General features: G+C 37.0%; 1 protein-coding gene and 1 long non-coding RNA gene across 2 annotated transcripts in view; one reads left to right on the top strand and one right to left on the bottom strand.

Annotated features, from left to right (window-relative positions):
• il6st (interleukin 6 cytokine family signal transduce) overlaps positions 1 to 19,260 on the top strand; it is a 34,571-nt gene that overhangs the window by 9,593 nt on the left and 5,718 nt on the right. Inside the window, exons 2-14 of the mRNA XM_088629196.1 lie at positions 5,380 to 5,469; positions 8,365 to 8,670; positions 9,046 to 9,184; positions 9,454 to 9,611; positions 10,376 to 10,530; positions 11,051 to 11,210; positions 12,256 to 12,338; positions 13,238 to 13,448; positions 14,611 to 14,796; positions 16,777 to 16,878; positions 17,334 to 17,480; positions 17,811 to 17,951; positions 18,606 to 18,702. Of these exons, the coding sequence (XP_088485322.1) occupies positions 5,403 to 5,469; positions 8,365 to 8,670; positions 9,046 to 9,184; positions 9,454 to 9,611; positions 10,376 to 10,530; positions 11,051 to 11,210; positions 12,256 to 12,338; positions 13,238 to 13,448; positions 14,611 to 14,796; positions 16,777 to 16,878; positions 17,334 to 17,480; positions 17,811 to 17,951; positions 18,606 to 18,702 (1,952 nt within the window). The 5' untranslated portion in view covers positions 5,380 to 5,402. The remainder of the gene's footprint in view (positions 1 to 5,379; positions 5,470 to 8,364; positions 8,671 to 9,045; positions 9,185 to 9,453; positions 9,612 to 10,375; positions 10,531 to 11,050; positions 11,211 to 12,255; positions 12,339 to 13,237; positions 13,449 to 14,610; positions 14,797 to 16,776; positions 16,879 to 17,333; positions 17,481 to 17,810; positions 17,952 to 18,605; positions 18,703 to 19,260) is intronic.
• Positions 16,893 to 17,340, bottom strand: LOC148673030 (uncharacterized). Its single transcript, XR_015935916.1, has 2 exons — positions 17,052 to 17,340; positions 16,893 to 17,005 (listed from the first exon to the last, which is right to left on the bottom strand). It is a non-coding gene; the product is annotated as an uncharacterized LOC148673030 (long non-coding RNA).

Raw genomic sequence — 19,260 nt, forward strand, 5'->3', positions numbered from 1 at the left:
GTCTGATTGAGCAAATTGCAGGTTTTAAAACTGTTTTGCCCCTGTTCACAGTGTGCTATGTGTTAATTTTGTTGTATTACTATAAGTGACATAACTTTTCGGGTAAAATAAAGAAGTATTTTGGGTTATTGGACCACAATATCCTACAGTAGTAGTGTAATGTAAGCCAAGTTAATTTAAAAGTCAGTTTAATTTTTTTTTGAGGGGGGGGGGCATAGACTTCTGAAAAGGTATACATGAAAGTTACCCAACAAAGTATCATGATGTAACATGAAAAAAAGTATTGAAATGATAGGATTGGGTGGGGTTTTACAAGAAATGGAAGCTTTGTTAAAAATAAAAACTTGAGTAGCCACAAAAAATTAAAAATGTGTGGAAGTCGTGGTTAGTAAGCTGCTGTGCTTAGTTAATTTTGCATGTGTATTTCCCTGACATCTGCTGGCTGCTGTTTAGTGGTTTAACCGCAATGTTTAGCAGTTCAGAAGCTCATGCCTTTATATTTTTTAAATAATGCAGGGTAAAAGTGCAAAAAGACCAGACCCAGATGCAGTAATCATGGAGAAATAATAACAATAGCAATGAAAAATAAAGATGTTTCCTAATAAAATAGGGTATTTAAAAATGCATAATTCCCAGAACGTTCTCTAATCTACAGAAAAACAGAACGAATGTTTTAAGGACCTAAATCAAGTTACAGATTCCAGGAGGTTATTAAATTCATTGTTGATTTGAAGCTCTTGTCCTCATTTTTGAATGCACTCAGGCTGGACAGCTTTATCAGAGATACAGAAGTGTCTCCTTTTTCATTTCTGCTTGCACAGCCATCTCGTTTTCTCGTTTCTCAGTTTCTTGTTTTACTATTAGTGGTGAGGTTATCAGGGTGAGCTGGGCTTACCCGAGGTAGACGTCTGTCTTTGACCTTTTCTTGCCTCCTGTTGATGGTCTCTCACACAGAGAGACCCCAGGTGCTTGTAGTCGGGGAATCTTAGGGATGCGAGATACTGTACCTCAGGTGGGCTCTCACTGTATCAGGTGACTTCACACAGTAACTATTTGGAATCTTCCCTTGGGCATCTAACTGGTAGGTGTCAGTTAACCTTCAGCGGTCCTAAATGGTAAACCTTGTGCACTGAAAACAGTGTGCACTGAAGAACTTCAGTTTCACTGAAAAGTTTTAACTGGCAACTCTCCTGGCAAACTACCATTTACAAGAAGCCAGTGTTCTGTCAGTTTGTCAAAGTTAAAAAGGAATTACAAGTGCTGTACAAATTCACTGCCCTTCAGTCTCTGGGAGGACTCCATTTACTTTAAAAGTGTTTTAGTTAGAAAAGAAACATAATCAAGAACACCCAAAAAGATCTATAATCCTCAGCATGGGACAACGTGTAGAAGTATGAATCTGTTGGCCACTAACAGCACAGAAGTTGTGGTTAGTAAAGACTCCACTCAAAGCGCTTTACAGGTAATGGGGACTCCCTCCACCACCACCAATGTGCAGCATCCACCTGGATGATGCGACGGCAGCTCACCACACATCAGCTATCAGTGGGGAGGAGAGCAGAGTAATGAAGCCAATTGATAGATGGGGATTATTAGGAGGCCATGATTGATAAAGGCCAATGGGAAATTTGGCCAGGATGCCGGGGTACACCCCTACTCTTTTCGAGAAACATCCTGGGATTTTTAATGACCTAGGTTTTACGTCTCATCCGAAGGACGGCGCCTGTTTACAGTATAGTGTCCCCGTCACTACACTGGGGCATTAGGACCCACATGAGCCGCAGGGTCCTAATGAAGCCCCTGCTGGCCCCACTAACGCCTCTTCCAGCAGCAACGTTAGTTTTTCCCAGGAGGTCTCCCATCCAGGTACTGACCAGGCTCACACCTGCTTAGCTTCAGTGGGTTGCCATTTGTGAGTTCCAGGGTGATATGGCTGCTGGCTATCACCAGCCCTTGAAAAGTCTTTCAGACAGTGTGAAAAGTGCAATTGACATATCTTTAAAACTCAGACAATGTCTACCTTGTCTGAGTACTCATATTTAGAACTTCAATCTTCATCTTTACAGAGCTGTCTCTTCCAGGGGAGAAAAAAAACGTTCTGTGCAGTAGCTGCTGGAGTTTTATGCAGGATCTGTGTTCCATGTCCCTGTTGCTAGCTTCAACTGTGTTTTGTCACATCTCTTTTGTCAAGTATGTGACTAATTGCATATTTGTCTAGCACCTGATGGAGTGCATGCACTCTTAAATGAAGGTTACTGGATATCCATAGTGTTGCAGAAACCATCTCAGTGTAGCCACATGGTTTCAGGAATGTATGATTCTTAAAATAGAGCTTGATGTAATCTTTGGATCATTAAGAGCAAGCAAGCAAGGAAGATGGCCCCAATGGCTTCCTCACCTTTGTAACACTTTTCCTGTTCTTATGTTCTTAAAGCCATTGCTTTGTATGTGTATATGTACATTATATACAGAGAAGTTAGAAGGTATGTTTACCACATCAGTGTTGTCAGCATAGATGTGGCAAACGTTCTAAATTTCTGTACGGTATTGCTTAAGGCTTCATAGGAGATTGAATGCTGGAGTTAAACAAAAAAGAGGATTTTTTTTCTTTACAAAGATTGTTTAGGCATCAGACAAACCACAAAACAGAACCTTACGTGGGATACATTTGATCAAAAAATTATTTTTAATATTTTAACAAAAGCCATCCTTCAGCTGCAGATAACCCGAATGTTCTGATGGATAAGCTGAGTACACACTTCGATAAAGTCACTTAGAACATCTTTATTTCAAAACTTTCTTCCATTAATCTGCATATTGTTTTCATGCAAAGAAAGGAATACCAATAGCAATAATACATGCGTCAGTGGTGCTAACCACCACCGCACTGTATTTTGATATGCTTGTGTGCAGGTTCTGCAGTCGGCATGTTGCTGCCTCCATTCCTGTAGTTCAAAAGATTCTTCATCTGGTGCTGAAACTGTTAACTTTAGAAGTACGTTTCCGCTTATAAGCAAGTATTGTAATGTGATGCACTGTTCGACTTGAAAAGAACCACATCCCACCTGTAATAGACTGTTGTATCACAGAGGTAACCCGTCTCGGATGCACATCGAGTTAAGACAAGTACTTTGCAGCATTAAATTTCAGAGTCATGGGAAATAGTGCACTGCTTGAAATGCAACTTTTTATTGCTCTTTTTATAATTCAAACCATGTCGACAATTGTGCTTTTCCCTTTTTGTAAGAAAGATCAAAACATAACATTCTTTAAAATTTTGAGATCTAAATAACAGACTACACCATATAAATGGGTAAAGGGAAAGGAAATCTAACAGTTCACTGCCTCAGGTTTACTTGCTCAAGTACCCTGGAAACTCTTAAGTTCACAAAAATATTTTTAATACAGCAATACTAAAGATGTTTTCTACAGTAATCATACTAAATATATTTATCTGCATTATTTTATAAGCATGTAGAACAGTTGTTTAAAGTTTCCATTTAATATTTTAATACATGTCATTTTAAAATTTGACAGTTTTATGATGTATGATTATTAACATCCCAGTGGATTCTGTACATGTATGCAGCTACTGCATATAATTAGTGTTGTATATCTGTGTAATGCTGCTAGTGCATAGCTGTGAAAATATGTTTGTAGAGTGCATATACAGTAAAGCTATAGTTGCCACACTTTATCAGATAAGAGCTTATCTAAAAAAAGCAAAGATCTGCCAAAGATAGCATTTCCAGTACAAGTGAAATACTTATTTACACAATTTAGAGATGCTACCACAGCATGGCAAAAAAAAAACACCTTCTTATTTTTGGTTTGAGTTAAAAGCTAGTTTTCTGCTTAGCTTCCATTGGAACCCAGCCCCCACTCAGTTTATTGATTTGGAGTGAATTTTAAAAGCTTGTACATGTACAACCTAGATTTATTAAGCTAGTTCCAGCAAAAAAGTAAGCATCGGTAAAGTAAGTCAATTCTATGCAAGGGCAATATATTTAAAGTAGTCATTGTATATTTGTAACAGTCAACTTTATCAAATAAATTTCAGTTATGTGCACTTATTATTGGTGGTTAAATATGGGTGGCGTTGTACATTTTAAAAGTGAAAGGACAGCTAACTATTGAATTAAGTTTAATATTCAGTTGGGTGTTTCTGTAGTTGTAAATTGTGTATTTTGTAGGTCCTTAAAACTTTGTGTTGTAAAAATGTTTTAAAAATCATCTGTCTGACTAATTATCCTTGGTAATTGGACAGGTGTTAAAAATGTAACTGTGCATGATGAACTTTGCCTTGCAAAAGGAAGTGAAAAGGCTATAGAAATACTAATTTGTATATTCTTGTAAAACATAAAGTTTACTGAGACTGGAAATGTCTTACAAGATCAAGATTATCTACAGTTGATAAAAGTAATAAGGCTCTTACGTTTGAAATACAGTCTGGTTACCCTATGATAGAGTCACAGTAGTGTCAAAATATTAGTGGGATTAGTGTTTCACAGTGTGAAGAAAATCACCCCTGTTCCTGTCTATTCCAGGCATAGAATCATTAGGAAGAGGTCCCTGGAAATGTTACTGTGTTTAATAAAAAAAATAATTAAAAGTTTAGCCAATATGGATGAAATACCCTCCCCCTCAAATACTGTAAAAGAAAATATGGTAGTTTAATGACTTGTAGTTTTACTTTTGAATATATCGCTAATGATCTAACATTTTCTTTGATGTAAACTATTGACTAATGTATTTAACATTGAGTAAGAACTTCATTATTGCAACGTGGATTTAGTGAATTGGGGTTTCATTTGGAGGCAGTCGCCATTTCTAATGTTGTACATACAGAATGGTGTATTTTCCTGCTTAAAAAGCTCAGCAACTTGTTTTGAATGAATATGAATAAGATAAAAGAATAGCTCGTTTTCTAAATGTGTTGTCTACAAAACAGGAATTGATGCAAAAGAAAACTTCCATGACCTGTTTGATTGCTTTTCTCTTATTGTGTCTCATAAGAAAATAGAGTTGGCTCCTAGCAAGATTTTTTTTTATTATCCCAAGTCATTTTATGTCAGGCTTTTGACTGTTACCCATTATTGTAAGAGCACATTCTTCGTGGTGGGCAAGCTTTTCAGCTATGTATGGGAATTTGTAGAGACTGAAAACGCTTACAGGAATTCAGGTCTTTCTTGGAATCAAGCCCTCTTCCCAGAAATGGGGGTAATTCAAGGGCATTGTTTAAGCAGTATAAATCACAAAGTTTGTTTTATTTTGCCGAATTATTCTCGGAATAAACTAGGTTAGAAATTTGCTACAGCTGTTTTACTGAGTGGAAAGTTTTAGGTAAAAATTTACTCAACTGTATATATTTGTTTTCAGAGATATCGTCGACCTCATTCAGGATGGAATTTTCCCAAATAATGGTTCTGCTGCTCTTCTTGGCTCAGAGGAATATTCCTCCTGCTGCCAGTAAGTCCAACATTTTAATATGGTTTTCATGTACGCTATATTCATTAGGTATTTTTGCTGAATGAATGAAAAAATATGCATTTTGTCCTTTAAAACAGTTCTTTGTTCTGACCTAAACTGCCATTTGTTAGGAAGGGTGCACTGATGCTCATGCAACAAAAACTTTGGAAACAAAATGAAGTTGTTTCTGTTTTGTAATGGGGAAAAAAGGTCTTTTTAAAAGAAATTAAAGTTAATATGTGGCATACCAAGATCTGTTATTATTTTCAGCAATATCATTTGTCTTCTAACGCGAGCGTACAAGCTGGTCTACGGTTAATGTGCAACTTTAAAAATAGACCTAAACTGAAAGGTGAGGTGTTCCAAGTAAGAGCTTATAAACTGTTCAGATTTTGTTTTCAAACTTCCTGATCTGTTCCTGCCCGGAAATGGGTTTATAAACACTTTTTGTCCTTCATTGTTGTTAGAATAGCCGGGTGGTCTCAAAAGACCCCTCCCTTGTGTGGGTAAAGGTTAACACTGGACTTCAAAGGTGATGCTTTAATGACTTATGGCCATTTAATTATGTAACTGTGGGTCTTTTTACTACATAATTGATTAGAACCACCACCCAAAGATACATTTAAAGATCTGTTCTGCTTGATGCCCAATTAGTCTTTTGGCTGTCTTTGACTACAGCAGCCAATTGAAATGAAAGACGATGCACACTAAATAGAAGCCAAGTCAGAAAAGACCACAGTGTACAGGGGAGCCTTAATCAAGAAAAAAAATAGGATAAACTGAATGTTTTCACTTTTGTTTTTGTCTACTAAAATTAGAAAATTGTCGCCAATTGTGTTTTTAACATCATACCTCTGCATCGATACAGCTTATAAACATGTCCTGTAAGATTTTAACTGTTCATCTTTTTTAGATGCAGAATCTTTATATTTGAAAGTTATCTAGTGTTAATTAACATTTTACTTTCCTAATTTCAACAGTGCTCTACAATCAAAGGGCAATACTGCACAGCGGATCCTATTATTTCTCTGCTGTGCATAGGAATGAAGCAGCAATACGATTTCATCACTCACAAGAGCAGTACCTAGTTTATGCACATATACCGTATTATGACGTCTCTATTTTTTGTTTTAAAATCCCGTCTTGACTCACAGGATTTTAGGGTAAGATAGTCACCCTGTCAAAGAAGCACATGAGCTATTGTCTTGACGTTGGTTTGCATACATTATTCTCATTGGTGACAGGGACTCTGCACCACACTTGTTAGTTGAACCTTGATCCGAGTCTCATTCTGGCACCCAAACCCAGCTAAAAGACTGACTTTGAGTGTTCTGGGACTGTCCCACAGAGGTGTGCACACTCTGAAGTTGTCCCTAAGCCTCTTTCCACTCATATCTGTATGAGATGGTGCACTACGCTTTCACTAATTGTTGTAGTGTCCAGGGTCAGAAACCTGTTTTCTTCAGCACCCATGCAGTCAAACATGTTCCTGTTTGAGTGGGCGGAGACCCCCCCCTACACTATAGCATACGTGTTAGCGAGCTATTTTGATTTCCCTAAATGAGCCACCTGCTCTGATTGTCGACGGTTTTAAATGCGCCACTCACACAACACCCATCAAGAAAGTAGTCCCTCCTTACTGCGGCAGTTTTCTTTGTTGCCGAATGAGATGGGCCTTGTGGGCCCCTGTCTGTTGAGTCAGTCGGGTTGCTTTCTCCCAGGACGGTCCTTCTGGTAACTGTTGCATTGGCAAAGGTGAGAAAGTGCCCACCTGGCTCCGGCAGTCAAATGTCATTTTTAAACAAACCCCACTTCGGTTCCAAAGTGGCAGGAGCTGCCTTCTTTCCTTGCCAGTGATCGTATTACATCGAGACATTAAACAGTTATCAGTTAGGTTTCGCAGTGCCGTAGCTCGGGTGTGATCACTTTACTGCACTCATTGCAAGAGCTCTGGTCTTTTGTATTGACTGAAGTATACTGTAGTAGGAAAATCATTTTCATCTGTTACAGTATGCGTCTCACGCAAAATGTAATTATTTTCCCAGGTAGATTAAGTCATTAGTAAGCTATAGAGTTTTAGGGGGGTTTCAGTAGTAATCATTAGCTGTATTTTCACCGGCACAAATACTCAGAACAAGAGAATGGATTCGAATCCAGTATCAGTGCTTCCATACACAGAATCCTACCCTCTATCCTTGCAGAAGCTGATTTTGTACTTCAGACTAAGTGGACGAGAGTTAAAATTTCAGCAACAACTCACGATTGCCTCCCCATTGCAGATTAAGATGTAAAAACACATTAGAGAAAAACGTTTGGTATGTTTCTTAGGTAACTCATTGTTAAGTGACACTTCTAAATATTCTTTGATAAATAATCAGATAAGTAAAATGAATTTGTAAAATTAGACTTTTTCACATTTCTTCCTGCTGTCTTGATTCACTTCCCCTGCTGAAGATAATTTCAAATGATGGCACCTGGTAATGTCCTTACAGCAGAAGCTCAGCCCTTTGTTCTTTACATAAGCACACAGTCTGCTACTGCAAGAGCTACCCCCTACTGTTTTAAAGTAGTGTGAACACATCGTTCTGGAACGGCCTGTCCCCAGATTCTTACCGGAAGTCTGCTAGTACACAACCGTTAGCACAGCAATTGTTTGTTCCATGTGACGTGCATACACCTTCAGGGCACTGCTGTGGAGCCCCAGGCGCTGGCATGTCCAAGACTGTGTTAACTGATGAAGCTCACATGTCTTCCCAGACTCAGTGCTCTTCACTGCAACACATGTTCTAATAAAGCAGTATACTGTGAAGTGGTGGTGGCTGTCTCCCGTTTTGAAAGAACCAGTACTGATAGCAACCTATTTTTTGCTTCCTACTTTGTTATTATTAATTACAGGTCAGTATGACTTTTGCTGTGGAAAGATTGTACCGGAGTCTCCAGTTATTGAACTGAACACGAACTTCACAGCCACATGTGTCCTCTCTGAATCTGGCATGCTCAAAACCCAGGCCACGGCGGATGATGTGTTCTGGAGATTTAAAAATTACAACATTCCTCGCGATCATTATACCAAAATAAACAGCTCAGCTGTCAGCATCACTGTGAATGTTACCAGGGAGCTGGAGAAACCTTTAACATGCAATGTGTTGTCACATGGACAGATTGAACAAGTTGTCTATGGAATTTTTTTTGAAACTGGATGTAAGTATGTCATTCTTCTACGATCAGAAAATTCAGTAATGTATTATGGAAAGGCTGAATCATTTTGCCGAAGATGATGTTTTGGTGTTTGCATTTATGCTAGATTTTTATCTTAGCTTACTTCTCAAGTATGTGTGCTTGAGGCAGTTGTAGCTATGGATAATAATTTGGGTTTTGCTGTCATCTCAGTGTCAGTGCCAACTTAGTGTGGACGTTTTTTTCCATGGGTTTGGGACTTAATCTCTTTGAATGGAGTATTATGTTTTTTTTTATGTTGATTCTGTAGTCTTCCATTGTCAGTGCAGTAGAAAATAAAGTGTGACATTTAAATTAATTTAATGCATTTAAATTAACATTTTTGCTTTATGTTTGTAGATCCTCCTGAAAAACCCCAGAATCTGACCTGTCAAGTGTTGCAGTCTGGAGGTTCTCTTTCTCCTCTCATGCAGTGTTCCTGGGATCCTGGGAACAGAGACCCGATTTTGGTCACCAGTTATACTCTAGTTGCTAAGAAGTATGTTTTCTTCTTTCAGCTTTTTCCTTTGAACATACATTTTGAGTACTGTGAACAGGTCTAAATAATTTATAAATATTGTATAAACTTGAATTATAATTATAACAAATAGCTACTGTATTTGACTGTTATTAAAGAACACCTTTAGTAGACGGTTATACGGACCGTTAGACCGTATAAGACCGTTATTAAAGAACCTTTTGGAAGATTTACTTTTTAATATTTACTTTATTGGGTGGGGAGTAACTGCTTTCCTTTTCTTTCGATAGATTTTCAAGTAAGTACAGTAGTCAGTCTACACGGAACCATGGTGAACTGGACTTCAAGGTCATGCCAGTTTTCACTTACGTGTCCATATGGGTAGAGGTGGAGAACAGACTTGGCAAGGTTGAATCAGACAAACTACGTCAGGATCCATTGGATATTGGTATGTACTGATCAGTTAAAAAAAATAGGAGACTGTTGAGGATACCTCGACACGTTTTTTTTTGTGTTTCTTTTGACTCCCACAATTATCTATGCTGGGCTTAGTATTGCTGCCTCAATGGGGCCCTGGGTTTAATTCCTAGGGTGCTATCCAGTCTGTGTCCCGCCTTGCATCTGTTGCCTGTCAGCTAGGCTCTGGCACCCCACTCGACCCTGCACAGAAGTGAATGGATGGATGCATGGGGTTATCTTTGAAGGACCACCGTATGATCCAATAACACTGTCACGATCTTGCCCACCATTTGGATGTTTACTTTTTTTAACTTTGACAGGCACACGTTTGAAAAAAGCAGCATGTATGGCTCTTGAGTATTATTTTTTTATTATTTGCACTTAACTATGATCAATTGTTCTTAACCTCCTGTTTATTTGTAATATATTTTCTTCACTTGTTTACTGTTTGAGTGGTAGTTATGAGCTCTTGAATCATATAGGAGTTTCTGTTTAGATGGTCAGTGGTTATGTTTGGGTTTTCTTACTTTTTTGCAAAACTTGACAGTTCTGAATGACTAAAAATGATTGATACTGTTTCATTTGGCACAACTTAAAACACTTAATTTGTGATAGTCTTTTGACTATTTGAATATTATCTGGTTTATCTGAGAATTTATGGGTGTAGTCAAGTTATGATTTGAGAACATATTTTCTAAGATATAATTGTTGTGATACTTTATGTGATGTCATTTTAATGTTTTTGTCTGACAGTGAAACCACAACCTCTTCAGAATATAAAAATCACTTCTGAAGAGGCATTTCCTAACACATTGTTAGTTGAATGGAGCCAGCCTTTTCCCCCTGAGTACATGAAAATGATGTACAACGTTCGATATTGTCCTATTGGATCTGATATCTGGTCTGAGGTAAAATAAAATCTACATGGTCTTTTTCACTCTTCAAAAAGTCAGGACTGATTTTGTGAGGGGGGTTCTGCAAAATACTGAAAAGCTATGCTTCTTGATTGATCTTGAGTCATCCAGGAAATCTTCTGCTTGCCCAGCTGGCATACTCAGTGCCTGTCCTCTTGTCAGTTACAGGGAGACACTCCTACAGTCATTCTTCCAATCAGCGCCATCTGTCCCATGTGAATAATAATAAATACATTTCTAAGGAAATCTTTGAAGATGACAGGACTCACAAAATGAAAGAACTCTATTTCAGTGTGTGCATAGCATCGATGCTGTCGATATTTTTATACCAAAAAGTCAGTCCACACACCAGTCTTGTTTCAGACTGTAAATTCAATTTAAGAAGCATTATAAAAATTGGTTACAGTGCTACTGATCTTAAAATTCTTTTTTGCTTATGAAGTACAGTATACACAGCAAAGACAATTTTACTACTACTTTTTACTACAAACATTTGATTACTTTTTCTTTTCAGGTTCCCTTGGATGATACTAACAGTAACATGGAGTCTTTCCGACTTCAAGCCCTTAAACCTTTCACTGAATATGCTGTTCAGGTGAGGTGTAGAAAAGAAGATGGCAGGGGTTACTGGAGTGACTGGAGTCCAAACGTCACGGCTATGACTGCAGAAGCTGGTGAGATTTTCTCTCTTGCAGACCGCTCACCCATGTCCCCACAGCCACTTCTGGTTAGTTGTTCCCTAGCTATCACAACAAACAAAGCAGCAGGCAATTCACTGTGAATAGTATGCAGGAAGAAATCACTTTGTTGGTCTTTTAATCATGGGGGTCATAAAAAAGGTTTTGTGTTTGACCAAGCCATAGTCTGTTTCAGTTTTAGTGTGTATGCCCTTTGTGTTAGTCTAAAGGGAATTTCAGGCCATCTCCCACAGGATAAAAAATCTGTGTAAGATGTTCTGACACTGAGTACTTTCCACTTTCTGCCCCTTCTTGCAACTAACATAAGACAAGTCAGTGAGCAAGCATATAATTCTTAACAAGTACAACTTTATGAAAAAGACTTGCCAAGAACTTTTATAAAGCTAATGATATATTTAATCTGAAAAGAGTAGTTTGGTTCCCTGTGATCATTAACTGTAGACTGCAAAATGTTAAAATGTTAAAGAATTTAGCAATTCTGTTAATAACATTCTATGCACGTTGGTTTAAAAATAAGTTGGGAAATGAGAAATGTACTTCCCAAACACTTTTATTTTAAACATTTTATTTTTCTTGTTCTTTTCAGTAACTTTAATTTGGTCCATTAAAGCAGTCACCTCTTGTTTCTTTGCGATTTCCTTTTTACAGTCTAGGCAGCAGTGCAGATAAAAAGCTACTAAAGTGATTGCTTAATGCAGAAATGGAACCATTATGGTACCACTAAGCTCTGTCTACCCCCCATTATGCATGAAAATGTTGGTTGCTGACAAAACACAGTGTTTTGTACAGTAATTGGAAGTGACTGCTGAATACTTTATTTCAGGTTTGAATACATAAACAGGTTTGACTGGGTAAATGCATGTCAGTGTTCCTCCAACCACGTTTTCATGTTTGGATGCAGGTTCAAGGCTTTTAGATGAAAGATTTGCTTCAAATTGTAATAAAACTGTGCATCTAATTCTTACAGTACGTGCCAATATATTTCTGTAAGTGTTCTGGTATTTTCACCCTTCTTTCCCAGCGCCCTCTGTAAAGCCTGATCTGTGGAGAGTTGTCCTTCCTGGTGATGAGACAAACCAGAGGGATGTGCTGCTGATGTGGAAGGTAAAGGCACAAATTCATTACACTTCTCATCTCCACTGACACAAGGTTATGCTAAAGTTGCCGGAATCCAAATGAAAACTTCCCAGTTTTTTTTGATCCAATATTCATTTTCTGGGCTTTCTTGGCTTCTGAATGTGAACCGCTTATTTGTTGAAAATGTCCAAAGATGGCGTTCTCAGGTTACTGTGTAGAAGTGATTTGTAAAACCTGCAAGACTTCAGACCTACACTCGATGTATGTTTTTATAGCAGTACTTTTTTTGAAAAGTGTAAAATTTGTCACAGACATAAATTTGACAAAAAACATTTGACACAGACAACATTTAAACTGGCACAGACAACAAAATGCAGCAGACCAATCAGACAAGTTGGTACATAAAATAACTAAAATATAACAAAAATATGGAGCTTTGCTTTTATCACCTAGGCTTGGTTGCGTCAATTATCATGTAGAGTTTGTTCTCTAGAAGACTTAATCTTCACTGCACAATTTTTAGTCTTCAATGTGAATGTTTGGAAAAGCACTTATAGCACTTTAATATGTTTAAATAATCAGAATGGATGTTTTAAACTGTACACTTGCAATACAGGCATTTGAGATTTTGTGTAGTAAAAAATGTTTACAACTTTTTTCTTTGAAGTGCTAAGAACTGCTTCCTTTGTTCTTGACGTTTTTACAAAATGTTTCTTTTTCATATTCTGTTGAACATTTAAATAATAAAATATATAATTCCCATTGTCAAGAAGATTAAAGATTAAAAAGGCAGATTAAAGAAGCTGAAAAATAGATTAAATTCACCAACATTGATTACAGAGCCCTTAGTGACCATTTTATGTGATCATTTTTTGTTTGTGCTAGTGTCATTAAAGATGCCCTTGGCATGTTTATTTTCTTTACAGGAACCTCCTGATATTAATGGCAAAATCATAGGATATGAAGTAAAATTAATAAGAGGAAGAGACCTTGAATCCAGAAGCTTTCAGATTAATGGGACAAATAAAATGATTTCGTTGCAAAAAGATCAAGACTGGACTGTAGAGGTTTCTGTAGTTAATTCAGAAGGGAAATCGCCTAAAGCATCTCTGGTCATTCCAAGAGCCAATCAACGTGGTATGCTTTAATATTGCTGTTATTAACTCTATTTTTATTAACTGATTAATTCACATTAAGGAATGAAGTAGTCCCGTTTATGTCTTTTAAAATTCTCTGTTAAACCATTATAGAGTAAATATTTGCTTGAATCGCATGGGAATGATTAATGACTTTTTTGTATCTAAGGTATTTTATGATCCAAATAGCTACTTATGTACAGTATGTAATTTTTAATATTAGGACTATAATAAAAAGGCAGTTTCCATGTGCTTTTAGGTACCACGCCAGCTGCAAAATATGGTCTTAAACTGGATTTTGAGCAATTTCTTAATGTGTGGATCTGTCTCAGCATCCCCAATCACATGCATTCATCAGAAACATCAGTAGAAGGCTTGGCACGATGAGTGTTCTGTGCTGCATTGTTACTGACAGTGTGTCTCATGCTGTTCCTCTTTTGAGCAGTAATGTACTTAGTTGCAGTTCTTGAGACAGATGCACCTGCATGTTAATAATTTCTTTAAAACTGCCACTTACATCACAACAGTTTGCAGACATCATCTAAAAGCACATATGGAAACCTTTAAGTCTGTAAGGTAGTAAAAACTCCAGTTGTTGCATATGCAATACTGTATGTATTTTTGATCTTTGTCCATAATCATAATGATTTTTCTAGTTCCCTCTTTCAGAAGTATCAAATTAAAATGAACAGTGATGTATTTGCCATCATCAGACCTTACTTGTTCTCATTGAAATGATATAGACCCATAGACTGATCTGACTCCTATATTTTACAATTTCTTTGTATTCCATAAACAACAGGATCAGTTTTTTTGCAATTACTGGTTGTACTTGTTCACTTGAAGTGTTAGTCCATGACACAAGAGAGCCAATACTGAAATGGGCGTTCTTTTCTTCTCTGTCACCTTTTAATGGCTGGAACATACAAAACGAGCATTACAAAGTTGCAGGGTAACAAAAACAGGATGCAGCGTGTATTAACTTACAAATACAGAGCTGGTACAGTAAGATGTAGGGTGTTCCATAGCAAACAACCATCATTGCATATATTAAGTCATTTATGTGGTTCTGCAGCACAAGTCTTAATTTCCTAGTTTTTCCCCCATTCGTACAGTATCTGCTCTGTTCTGTGGGCTAACGTCCAGTATCCCCAATGTTTCAGAGCTCCCAGGCGTGGAAGATGTGGGATGTTCTTCCCAGCACGGGAGGCTGCAGGTCACGTGGAAGCCGCCCCCCAGGGTTACCCCAGGCAGAGTAGCCGAGTACGTGATCGAGGTGGAGTGCATGAGCACCAAGACCGCGAGCTGGCAGCGAGAGAACTCCTTCACCAACCAGGCGTTTGTGACAGGTAGGCATGAAGAACTCCAGTCTGTACTTTTAATTCAATTCAATTTCAATTCAAGATGCTTTATTGGCATGACCGATAAGTACATTCAGTGTTGCCGAAGCAAATCAATTGCTATTATCAAACTTTACTTGTTCTCATTCAAATGAAATAGACTCATAGACTGATCTGATCTGACTCCCAACATAACACAATGACAGACAAAATTATATCAATCAAGAAGTCAGTGCAACGGTGCTACAGCAGGATAAAGGAGAGGATAGCTACATTACATTGTTTGAAAGAGTTATTGCAGCGGGGATGAAAGATTTCCTGTGTCTATCAATATTACATCTGGGGACACAGAGGCAAGTGTGAAGTTGCAGAGGAGGGGGTGAGAGACACAATCCAAAATTCATTTTGCTTTCTGCGCCACCCTTGGTTTGTAGAGGATATTTAAGGCGATTTGATTTGCCCCAATTAATTTGCTGCTTATTTTGACAAATTTTCCCAGCCTGTTAAAATCAAAGGTACTGATGTTACTAAACCAGCAGTCTGTAACCAGCAAGTGAGACAGTATGTTAAGACACTTTCAGTAAAAGACTAGTAATAAAGTGTTGGAATGGTTCTATCTAGCTTGAAAGAGCTCAGACTAGTTCAGTTCAGACTTGGAAGTAGTTCAGTCATTGAGGCCCGAGAATGAATGAAAAACCTGAGAGAAATGTGGCACTCCAGGACTGAGACATCATTTACACCCCCTTCACAGTAGTGGCAGTGGTTCATCTTATGCACAGCGGACGTGAGAATTCCAGCTGCAGAAAGACCCACCAACTTTATCAAACAGTCAAAAGTAGTTCAAGAGTTTGGTACTGTTTTGTCTTCATAATGGATTTGCCCTTTGTGAAGCTTTACAGGGTTCTGAACTAGTGGCAGTTAGTCACCATTTTTCTTCCAACATTATTTAAATATTTCTCCTTTAGAATGTATGATGCAGATGTCATTTGAAATAAGTACAAACACAGTTCATTATCCTTAGAAAGACCTACAAATACCACAGATACAAAGCAATTGTGCTACATTATTTGTGTATCAATGGCATTATGCAGTATTTAGGATTAAATATTACAATTAAACTGAATGAAATAGCACAGAAATTCAAATTTGAAAAGGCAGAAACAAAATTCACTTTATAAAGTTGCCTGCTAGGATTTTTTTGTAATTCCCTTGTGTAATACTGTGGAAAGTGATGTTTATTTTGTCTCATATGTAAGTAAACTTAAAATTTGTTTTTGTTGAATCACTTTATATCATGAAAAAACATGTGAACACATAAGATGTTCTTATGCGAAATCTTTGATGCTAAGGTACCATACAGAAATCCTTGACACAATACAAATTTCTGTAAATTCTGTACTACCTTCGAATAAATATAAATATAAAGAATATATATAAAGAGTTTGCTGAGCCCAGTGGGTCACAGACCTCTCGCAGTTATTGTCTCAAAGGAACATGCAACCAAATACTAACTTGTACTTAATATGAATGTCTCAGTATGTACAATCACTTGAAATCACAAGAGTTGGGAACAAAGTTTTGGTTTAATATGAATAAATGTATACATGGAAATTCCCAAAAATAAAAGGTATATTATACTTATCATTCAAATTGATCTCGTAATGACTAATACAAATTGCTTGACTGTAAAGCAAAACAAAACAGTTGAGACTTTGCTGTCCCAAGACACTTGGAGGGCAATGTGCCACGCTAAGATAAGTGCATTTATGCCATTGAGCAAGAGACACTTCTTCACACAGAGGGAGGTGGGTGTCTGGAACAAATTGCCCAGGCATGTTGTTAGAGCCGATTTGTCTTACTATTGTCAAAGGAACCACTGGATTCAAGTGAATGTTGGATTAATAAGCTACTAGCAAGCAGATATGCACTGTGTAGGTCTAATTGTTTCATCTTCTTTGTAACCTTTCTTGTATCGTGATTGTGCTTCAGGAGATCTTCAGCCTCTCAAACGCTACCACATATCTGTGTTTCCAATGTACGGGAACATTGCAGGAACAGCCCGCTCAGTAGAAGCATATCTTAAACAAGGACGTAAGTGTTCACTCTTTTTATAGAATACATTTTTTATTTTAGTTTGTTCAAGCCCATAAGCTTGTGACATTCAGCTTAACATGGCTGATTTTGTTAACAGTTTTTACACAGGCTTTTAAATTCTCTTCTCACATTTTACCATTTTTTTAAAATTTCACATTTCTTAAAGGGACCTACACTGGTACACCACAGTTTTGCTTGTTTTGCGTTGGTAAAAAAAAAAGTGAGAAGGTTAAAATGGGACTTTTCTTAGGTAAGGTTTGCCAAAATACATACTTACATACTTACTAGCAAGGAACAGAATGCTATTCATATTAATTTAATAATACAGTTCTGAAGAATTATTTTATTCAGTCAATGTGACAGAAGTTACTATAAGAATTCTATGAAACTTATTAAACTCAGGTGCTACAGTATTGTTTTTAATTTCAAAAATCCATTTTTTGACGGTTTAGCTCCTTCTGTGGGTCCTTCCGTCTTTGCAAAGAAAAGAGGAAAAAATGAAGTTGAACTGCAGTGGGAAAGGATACCGCTGGAAAGTCAGAATGGATTCATCACCAATTACACCATATTCTATAAATCTGAAGGCAGGTTTGAAAAATGTAAGTAAGGAACTTTTGAGAGTCTGTATAATCAATCTTTTAAGAGTATGTGTCATCATACATCTAAATTTCCCTTTTATTTAATACAAAATAGTTCCAGTAATTTTGGGCTTTACTTCTTTGCATCAAAACAAACTTAAATTTAACATTTCCATTTAAAAAAAAGCAAGATTTTTCTAGAGCATAAAGAATTCATTGAGCACTGCTGCTCTTAGAATCAGTGCTGAGGAGTAAATTGATCTGTGCAATTAGTCTTCCTTGATGTGTTGAAAGAAGAGAATCATTATCTCTACAAGTAATTAACAGATTTTAATATTTTGTATTTTTCAGCAATTGTAGTGAGTCCCGAAACCCACATGTACACAATAAGGTCTCTGGCTAGTAACAGCATGTATGTGGTACATGTTATGGTATCTACTGAAGCAGGCTCCAGAAATGGCACAGACTTCACGTTTACCACTATGAAGTATGGTATGTAACTTTTAATAGTTCAATAATAAAAATAATCCCAAAAAAAGAAAAACATATACAAATTGTAAATTATTCAACATGTTTCTTAGTTGTTGAAAAATGTTTTTGTTCATGTAAAAATTACTCTTCTGAAATATGTTTAAGGTCTTTGTATGTTTTACCGTGAAGATGAATTTCACAGGATATTAATGTGTAAAAAGGCATTCATTAAGGCAACCTTTCATCCCATTTTAAAACAATTAAAAGTTCAGACTGAAGACTCAATAGAGACTTTCCAGAGTTACATGCAATGTGTTATTGCATAACCTGTGATTACAGCTAGTATTATGTTGGAAACAATGTTTGGGAAAGGCTGCAATGATCATACCATTAGTACAAATAACACTTATGGTCTCCATTCTAAATATATTACATTATCATTAGTTAATTATCCTTCCAAGAGGTTTTGATTGCATGTTCATTTTTAAACAGAAGCTATATTTGTAGCCCCTTACAACACCTTCCTATTTATGTCTTTTACCCTGGCCAGCTGGGGCTTTCCTGTACAGATCTGCAGATTTTTTTTTTTTTCAGCTCAAAGCAGTAATTAGTTTTTAAAACCAGTGACGGAGAAACACTGGGTTGTGTAATACCACTTCTCCGTTTCATATTTAGCACCTGGAGACATCGAAGCTGTTGTGGTACCCATTTGCATTGGCTTCCTGTTTCTGACTGTGCTGATTGTGCTCTTGTGCATTAATAAGAAGGAAACGTGAGTAAAAAGCTCGTAATGTTTTACCACTTCGTCTTTTAATTTTACCCTTCACTCATTTCTCTCCAAGCAACATTTTTCTTGTTATTTTATACAGTAAATAAGGGACATCTGCAAGTAAAATGAGTTTGCCATGAGTTACTGATTAACTGATTACTCATTAAACATTTTCTTTATACGTGGCATTCAACCACATAAAGTAAACCAACCTTTTTAAACTTAAAGGATATACAGTAAGACGTCTGAAGTAGGAACAAACTTGGCCTTGTGACCACTTAAGAAAGTCCATAATTAGCCTTCTTAAACTATCAATGTTGAATTCAACAAGGGTACAACAAACAAAATCCTGGAGGTAGGTTAGTTCTTCACCGTATGTCATGCCTATAAATTGCAAAACTTTTGAAATGCGTTTCACTACATGGGAGCAAATGGGTATAGCCTCCCAAGAAGTGAAATATTTATAGAAGCTTGTGAAAGAATTGTAGATATTTATGTTTCCGTCTCTGCAGTGTACATTAGTTCATTCTTTCTTAGCTTGTACCTTTCTTGTGTGCTGTG

Source organism: Lepisosteus platostomus, chromosome 4 (assembly GCF_059453375.1).
Source record: "Lepisosteus platostomus isolate fLepPlt1 chromosome 4, fLepPlt1.hap1, whole genome shotgun sequence".
In the NCBI taxonomy this organism is placed as follows: Eukaryota; Metazoa; Chordata; class Actinopteri; order Semionotiformes; family Lepisosteidae; genus Lepisosteus; species Lepisosteus platostomus.